Source organism: Limulus polyphemus, unplaced genomic scaffold, assembly GCF_000517525.1.
Source record: "Limulus polyphemus unplaced genomic scaffold, Limulus_polyphemus-2.1.2 Scaffold2394, whole genome shotgun sequence".
Taxonomy (NCBI): domain Eukaryota; kingdom Metazoa; phylum Arthropoda; class Merostomata; order Xiphosura; family Limulidae; genus Limulus; species Limulus polyphemus.
The window spans coordinates 92,891-101,635 of NW_013668004.1; the positions used below are offsets into that span (position 1 = coordinate 92,891).

Sequence of the window (8,745 nt, forward strand, 5' to 3'; positions counted from 1 at the left end):
GAAAAATAAATCTATACACTCCAAGTGTCTCAATTTGAGAAACCATGCTCACGGATATGGATTTGATATATAATTGAAGCTTACCGAGAATCACATTGAACATTAGTTTCTCCCTCTCTCTCTTTCTTTGTATTTACACAGAAGTTTGGAAAAAATGGAGATATTCATACTAATATTAGTTGATTAATTATATTTTTATTTATATATAACAAATTCAGCGCTCGCGACATCTGTACATATTTTCGATAGTTATCCAGAAATCGGTTTTCTTATATAGTCGTTACGCCATTTTGTCGAAGCAAATAAGAACTTGTAGGATTTGAGATTTTCAAGTTCTAACATTCACAAGCACAGTGTAAAACGCTATGGCAACTCATCAAGATCAAGATGCAGGAAGTACTACAAAGAAAAAAATAACTGATCTCCGTGTTGTAGATCTTCGTGCTGAACTAGAGAAAAGAGGTCTTGATAAAACTGGTGTTAAAGCAGCTTTGATAGAACGGCTGACAAAGGTTAGGCCCACCCTAAAATGTTAAACTGGCATTCATAATTAGCGTAGTTATAAGACTTGGTCGTATGAAAAAGTTGATGATATAAATCATATATCAGTGCCACTATATAATTATATTTTTATTGCTTTGTTTCAGTAGGCTGTAGCGTGAACTTATGCCCAAAATATAGCAATATTTCTGTATAGTGTATTTACAAATAATGAAATATCGATCATTACACTTACAATTACAGGGTCGTAAACTGTAAAGACCTAAATTTAATTTTAAAAAAGGTTCACATGATGGATTTTCTTGTTGGAATAATGCTGCCATTAGGTTAGTGCAGTCTCACAGATTAGTGAGAAGAATCATCAAGACACTTATTTTAGTAAAAGTTAGTAATAAGAGGAAGCAGCAGATTTAAAAAACTACTTACTGAGAAACAACTATTTTAGTATTTAACATATTTAGGAATACAAAACTATAGCAGACCAAAGTATCAAGTAAGATTGTGCAAAAGATATTGATTAAGGAATGATTACTAGTATTACTAAATACGAGTGGGAAGTGACTATAACTCATACTAAAGTATAAATGAAACTTTTATGATGTTACTGCCTTTTTGTATAAACTATAAAAAAAATTTCACACAAATGCTTTTTTTTATATTATTTAATGGCTTTACATTTGTGTATTAGCCCCCACTGCTTGGATATTCTTGGGAAATTAATTATTGTATAATAATAATAAGGGTTTGTTGAACAAATGGGCTGTTTGATTTATTTTTTTTCTTATAGATCTTAATGGTACTTATTATTTAGGAACTGAGTATGGTTATTGAAACTTGGCCTGCTACAGTTTTATTCTTATAAATATATATTTTGGTGTTTTTCAGTAATTGATGTAGATATAAGACATTGGAGGTGATCTTTACACTAGTGGTTTTTGCATATTTTTGATTAACCTATGTAACATATTGCAAACTAAAATATATTTATATAACACATAAACTTTTCTTTAACTGCTTGCACTTGTTTTTGGAATATTTAACATATATTTATATGTATAAAAGAAACAGATATTCAGATGATCTTATCAAGGCTAAACTCAGTACACGTACCTCTTCACATGTCGATTTCATCTTTTTATCATATTCTACCTTTTTAATGCAGATCAGTAAAATTGTTTAGCTCAACTTATTGATAATAAGAGATGATTCCTTTACTGACATTTTTTCTACCTCTTGATTTTCCACAGCTGTGAAAAAAAAAGTCATTTTAGTATGCTTGAAATTACAAACAGAATGGCTCAAAATTAATGGTGGTTCATTCGTCATTGGCCACCAAATTTGTGTACAAATGACTAATGTTTACTAAATATCTGCCAAATTTTGTGAAGATACACATTCTGTATTTAAATTTATAGTATTAAAACTATATACAAACCCGTATTGAGAGAGTTTGTAATGGGCTCAATCCTAAATGTGTAATGCGTATAGAATATGTACATAGTCTAGTTGGCTAGGCTGGGGGTGCATTCCAAACATAATGAACAGATTAGTACAAAGTGTTTGTGATATGTGCATGACAAGTGTGAAAATACTCTTATATGCCATTTGGCAGGAAATTCTCAGGAATGAACATCAGTTTTGGTATATCAAACTGAAATGTTATGGCACTTTCACTACTTTGTTGGAGGTCTCAAAGACAACATAAAAAGAGTAATGAATGATTCGCATCTTATTATGCTAAGCAAAGAGGAAAGTAAGTTGCAACTGGGTTGTATTGATTCACAAATTGTGATGCAAACCCGGTTATTTTGTCCCCTGGATTAATTTTTTTATGGGTTGCTTTGTTACAAAATAAGGGGAAAAAATAGATTGTACACCTAAACTGCTACCTGTTTGCCCAAAAGACATGTCTAGGTTGTACAGCTGGCTACCAAAAAAAAAAAGTTAAGTACAAGCCCTGAAACAAAAAGCAAAGTATTGGAACGAGTTAATAAAAAATAACATCTAAGACTTGTTTACTTTGGTTCAGCTAATTATACAGTCCCTGAGTATTTTATTATATCAAAATGGGAATGAAAACATGAAAGTACTTGTGATACTACATTTCTTTCTGAAAAACTGCATGATTCACTTAAAAATCTACAGTAAAATAAATAAATACACAGCTGTGTATACCTTTTCATAAACTTACAAACAGTACCATTATGCTTACTACTTTTGGTTGTTAGATAATGTTTTAGTTATTAAGATTTGAATTGTCTTGGTAATGAAAAAACTAGTGTAATATTTGCGAAATTTTAATTTTTGAAAGAATATGATGTAAAGCATAGTAATTTATGGATTCAACGTATTTGATTGAAGTACCTTAAATATTAATAATATTTTCCTCTATAGATGCTGTGTTAGTACTAGAATCAATAAGGTCTTGTGTCTCCAAGTTATGTGAATATAGCCCCTGCTATCAAATTTTTTTGATATGTCAATACTGAACTTATTATCAGCCTAGCGCTTTATTTGAAACATATTCAGAATAAATTTCAAAATGTAGTAGTAGTTAGGGATCTATAAGAGTAACATTGAATAGGCCTGGTGTGTGGCTTAAAATGCTGTAATCCAACCATCAACAGTTATTTAATAATGACATAACAGCAACAAGAGGTATATGACAAAGTTTTAATGTTACTTTTTTTTCTTTTTTTATTACTAATGAACATATCACATATCATAGTTTCTGACATTAATTTCTGTCTTGTAAGGTAAATTGGGCATGATTTCTTATTGAGAAGGACTAGAAGAAAAAAAGTTGTAAGATAGGCAGGGGCTCATGCATGAACATACATAATGTTCTGTATTTACCTTTAAAAAAATTCAGTTTGTAAATGATTGGTCAGTAATTTGGCCTGAAGGACTTAATGAAATAATCAGTGTATACGTAGCTGATCTAATTGTTACAATTATAAACATCTCTATGTATTATCCTTATTAATGTATCATGAAATTACTAGTTTGTATTTTAAGTAGTATATAATTTTAACCATTAGTTAAATAAGTAAAACTACTGTTTACTGATCATCCTAACAGTAAATAATATGAATATTTAGTGTCCCAAGATAGCCTAAAATGTGCCAGAGAATACATAGATCCCTCTGGCTTCTGGTTCCCAGACAGACCTTGAACCTCTAGCCTTTATGGGTTGGAATGGAGGACCAGTTATCATTTATGATATGTATAAGGTAAAATTAAGTAAGTCACAGAAAAGTAAATCCAGTTACATAAGCATTTTCATATGGTATCCATTCCATTTATTGCAAAAAAGCATCCATTTTTAAGAAGTCTTTCACACTAGTGACATATTTATTTTACTTGAAGTTCATTAACATAGTTACGTACAAGAATGTGGAAGGTAACCAGTGTTCCCTCTAAGCTGTGTGGCTGCACACATCCTCATAATGTGAGGAGTCTCAACACATTGACAGCCTTAATGAGCTGGGCAGTTGATAGGCCTAAAGCCCAAATAACCAACTGGTAACATTGCAGAGAGGCCTAGTGATCCAACAGGATTGAGAATCTAAAAATACCCCCCCCCCCCAAAAAAAAAAAAACAAAAAAAAACTGGTAGCGCACATTGCCTTGATACTGGTGCACATGAAAAAATTTATTCCGTACATGGAGGGAACATTGAAGATAACTGCATGCCATTCTTTCTAAATTACTTCTGGTTAATAAAAAGTAAAAAACATTCAAAATCAGATTCCATGTGCCCATGTAAAAAGTAATTAAACAAAAACTAGAGTATTAGTATACAGTAGAACATTGAAATATTCTACATATTAAATTTTTAAAATAAAACTTAATAAGAAATCTGGGCCTAGATTTCCAAAGCTTAAAATACATTGTCAATCTAAAAATTTTCTAGAAAAAAATATTTTAGGGGCTCTTATCAACAACATTTTTAGAAAATAAGAAGATTAAACTATTTAATGACTTTGTTGTGAATGAAGTTCAGTAAAGGTTTGCTCAAATATTGAAAATAATCAATATGTTAAAATTTTGAAATAATTTGATCTCATTACCTGATTTAACTGTAGTCAACTTAATGAAAAAACTGCAGGCTAAAAGTATTGTTTTCAAAATACATGTAAAACAACATTTTTCTCTGACAACAAACAAGCCTTATATTTTACATTTTTTTATTTTTGAATTGATAAATACCATATTTTTTAGTGCTTGCAGGAAGAAGGGCTAGATCCAGATTCCCACTTGTTTGAAGTTTCTGCTGAAGGGACACCTGGAAAGAAGACACCAATATCGAAAAGAGCTGCGAGTAAGTTTTTACACAGCAAGAAAAGTTTCATAGTTCTACATTGGTGTCTCAAAGCAATCATATTTGCTCTTCTTTTGCTGTTTCATGTTTTGTTTTTTTTTTACCTTGGTTTGTCATGAATCAATCTGTAGCACCAAACTATGGGATGTCATATAATTGGTAGACACTGACAAAATAAAGAAAATCAAAATATTTTTAGTCCTAGAACCACATCGTGGGATAATCTGAACATTAACCACAACATGGGGTCTTTTGCAATCCTCCGTTATACTTACTAATGCGGCTACAAGTTTGCTTGAAATATCACTCATCAATGTATTTAGAAATTATAAAAGTACTGAATGATTAGAGGTAATTATATTGAGAAGTTAATAATGAACCTAAAAAATTTATTTTCTTCAATAACAAAAAGTAACGAGACATTGGAACTTCTCGTTGAAAATTAGCTTTCATGAACAAAACATGAGTTCCCAAACCACACCTAATTTCATCAGGATTCAATTCATGACTTGTAGATGTCATTTCTATTATGCCCTCCTACCAAAGAAAAGCAGTTAAATGTTAGCAAAAAGTAAATGCCCTTTGTAATTTCTCTAACACAGACCACAACGTGGGATCATATGTGACCCAAAGTACACACAACAAAATCTTAAGAGTATTACACAGAACAATACTGTCTCAAGAATCGCTTGAAATATGTTGAAGATGTACCCAAGGGCAAGCCTACATGGTCATAATGCGCAGTTGCATAAGGAAGTTTATCTTGTGTGGGGGTTGCAGGTGACCCTATTATGTGATTCCAGAGTTAAAAAACATAAGTACATTAAATAGCATTTATTATTTTCCATCCAAAAAAGGTTTTCAATGGTTATAAGAGTGGGGTTCTTTGTCCATCTCTCTGTAGATATATGCTTTCTGTACAGTCACTAGAGTTATAAACAGCAGATTTTAATAACATTTCACAGGGTACTTCCTTTGTGGATGAGATAGAATCCCATTGATTTTGTGTTTAAAAGGTCAAGGCCACTATTTCAAAATATAGACATTTGATATCCATGTAGTAACTAGAATGTGACACCGTAATGATGTAGGATCCAGTGAATACTGAAAGAACATTTTGTTTATGTTGAAGCCATCATGTTCCATGTGTCTTTTGAGGTATCTTCACTTGGGCATCTATAATATGTGCAAGGTTCTTAGTTTGTCTCAGTCTCTGAGGCCTGTGATGAGAGTGCAAATAGTACATCTTCAAAGAAATTCAGTTGCATTTTCAGTACATGTTTTCAAAACTGTTCTTAGCTACAAGTTCAGAACAATAAATAAAACAGTAAATGGCAACAAGCCAATTGCAATTTAGGCCTCCAGATTCATCCTTGATTTTATAAAGGATGCAAGGCCTTCCATACTAAAATTTACATAAGCCCTATCAGCTAATAGGCCTTTTATTCATTCAAATCAATATCATACTTAATAAATGTTTGTTTCCAAAAGTTTGCATTTAAGACATTCTACAGGTGCATCTTCTTCATTTACAATTTTTAAAAAAAGTTTCTTATGAGCCCTTCTTTACACAAGTAAAAAAAACTAATCTCTTTCAGTTATGCTTGTGTTGCAGAATCCACCAATAAGAACATTTATGTGAAAACTTGCTTTAATATCCTCTATGAAATTGTTCACACACAACCTCATTGTACATTGTTCTGAGGTTTACACCATACATCTTTTTCAAGCTAAAATAGAATTTGGGAAAATTTTTAATTGTAGCATTCCATTCCCACAAGCACACATACTTCAAAGTTTTAATGGAAAATACTTAGAATTAAAAAATGCAAACATGGTTCTGCCTCAAACAGTACTTCAACATAATACAAAGGTTTTCTAACAGTCACAATTATTTGTAACCTTAAATGCAATAATAATATAATCATTGAGTATTTTTCATACCTAGGAAATTTTGCAAATAGAATTTCTTCCTTTGCCGTCCTGTAATTGATTTCAGTTTGGCCACTTTTCCTTCTCTTGCAATTGTGGTGATCTTACAGAACAACCAGATGGTGTTTTTTTTTTCTTCTTCTTCTTCTGGAAGCAACATCCTTTTTGATGCATGTCAGGTTTTTATATTTGATCTTTTCATGCACTTTGCATAGATATCCCATTAACAAAAGATGTTGAAAAGTTTCTTACACAATTCAATATACCAACATGTTTTTATAGATTGAACACAACATTTTAATTACAGAAGTTTAAGAATATTTTTTTCATCTCAAATTACACCATTTATGTGTTCTTTGCCAATTGATAGCAGTGTTCTATTTCTCACTCGTGTTCTTTACTTGATCATGTATATAATTGACAGATATGTGTTCTTCACTTGGTTAATTCTCCTTTCCAATTATTTGGCTTTATCATTTCTGAATCACTTGTTAGATGTTCTCCATGTACATTATTTATAACAGTTTACCCATCATAGAATGTTTCTACATGTTCTTTTGAGATGGCTCTCAAATGTACCACTTGCCTGATATGTGATGTAGTTGGTTCATGGTTGCCATAGTGTGGTCTGTAATATTTAATAATATAGCTGTTAAGATATGTTATGCAGGCTATCAGTGCTTATGCATAAGTTAAATAAAATAATTGCACATGAAACATATAAGTTTTTAAAGTTAATAACTCATTAAAATGTTCTTTGGTAGCTAAACAGATTGAATTGATAATTGCTTTCTGTTCTACAGAAATATTACAATAAATGAAAAGATATATAGATATCTTATAGAATTATACCTTAAGTCTGAACTGAAACAAAACTCGGAACATTTGACATGACCAGAATGCCTACTGAGTCTGTGGCTGCAAAGGGACTTGAAGTGATCCTGGTTCTACATTAATTTTGAAAGCATATGTTGTGCAATTAAGATTAAAGTAAATATAGTTAGTGAGAACAAATATCAAATTAATACTTATTTAATGAGTGAAGGGCTAATGAAATTAAGTCTTATGTAGCAGAAGATTTTCCACATTTTGAATCAACAATTAATGAACATAATAGCAAAATTCTGGAACTTTACAAATTATTTATTGCTTGATAGTCACAAAATATTGATGACAAAATAATCATCATGCAAATTTCTAACTTTTTTTGGTAATTTGTACAAGTTACGGGTATTATTTTTCACTTAAAATTCACTTGTGAGACAGTTTTTCAGAGAACAACTACTTTCAGAAAATGAAAAATATGGAAAAAATACCACTTTCATGATTGGTGTGCTGTTTAAAACTGTATATAGTTTTATACTTTTCTTGCAAGTTGTTTAGTGATAAGTAAATGTAACTCATTAACCCTTTCGTGACAGGTCAGGGGTGAAAGGCCATGTCATCTCGTTTGTTGACTGGCATTCAAACTTTTATAGAACTACTATTTCATGAATTTATGTCAGTAAGTTTAGTATCAAACTGTAATAATAATTATAATTAAAATTTTAGTACTATATATATTATTCAATTTCTTAATTTAAACGCAAATATTAAAAAACACAGATAAACATAGATTTTTGCATGTCATGTGGTATGTTGAATGCAGCACTGGTTGAAATTAGATGTTTGTCAAGTCAAAGTACTAAGTCTGTAGTTTCAAACAAATTAGAAACTCAAATTATCGATATTGACAAGCTAGAATATAAAACAAGAGCCTCTTATCTTTTCAATTTGCTGAGATATTGCTCATGTAATAAATCAAACACAGTGGCACCCTGTCCACCTCTTTCTGTTTTTGGAAATGCACCCTTATATACACTTACTTCTATATATGACATGAATAACCAATTGGAAGCTCAGAATGTCCTCCTAGTGGTTTTCTCAGCCTTTCTAACATGACTAGTGCCATTTCTTTCTTTTGAACCAAGATTTCAATGAAGTAGGTT

The 8,745-nt window shown here is 31.1% G+C and overlaps 1 protein-coding gene across 2 annotated transcripts in view; it reads left to right on the forward strand.

The window, feature by feature from the left end:
- Positions 1-247: 247 nt before the first annotated feature.
- The window catches only part of LOC106466841 (scaffold attachment factor B1-like), a 32,311-nt gene continuing 23,813 nt past the window's right edge, over positions 248-8,745 (forward strand). For both annotated transcript variants that reach the window (XM_013927144.2, XM_013927145.2), the window contains exons 1-2: positions 248-512; positions 4,726-4,825. In XM_013927144.2, the coding sequence (XP_013782598.1) occupies positions 366-512; positions 4,726-4,825 (247 nt within the window). In that variant the 5' untranslated portion in view covers positions 248-365. The remainder of the gene's footprint in view (positions 513-4,725; positions 4,826-8,745) is intronic.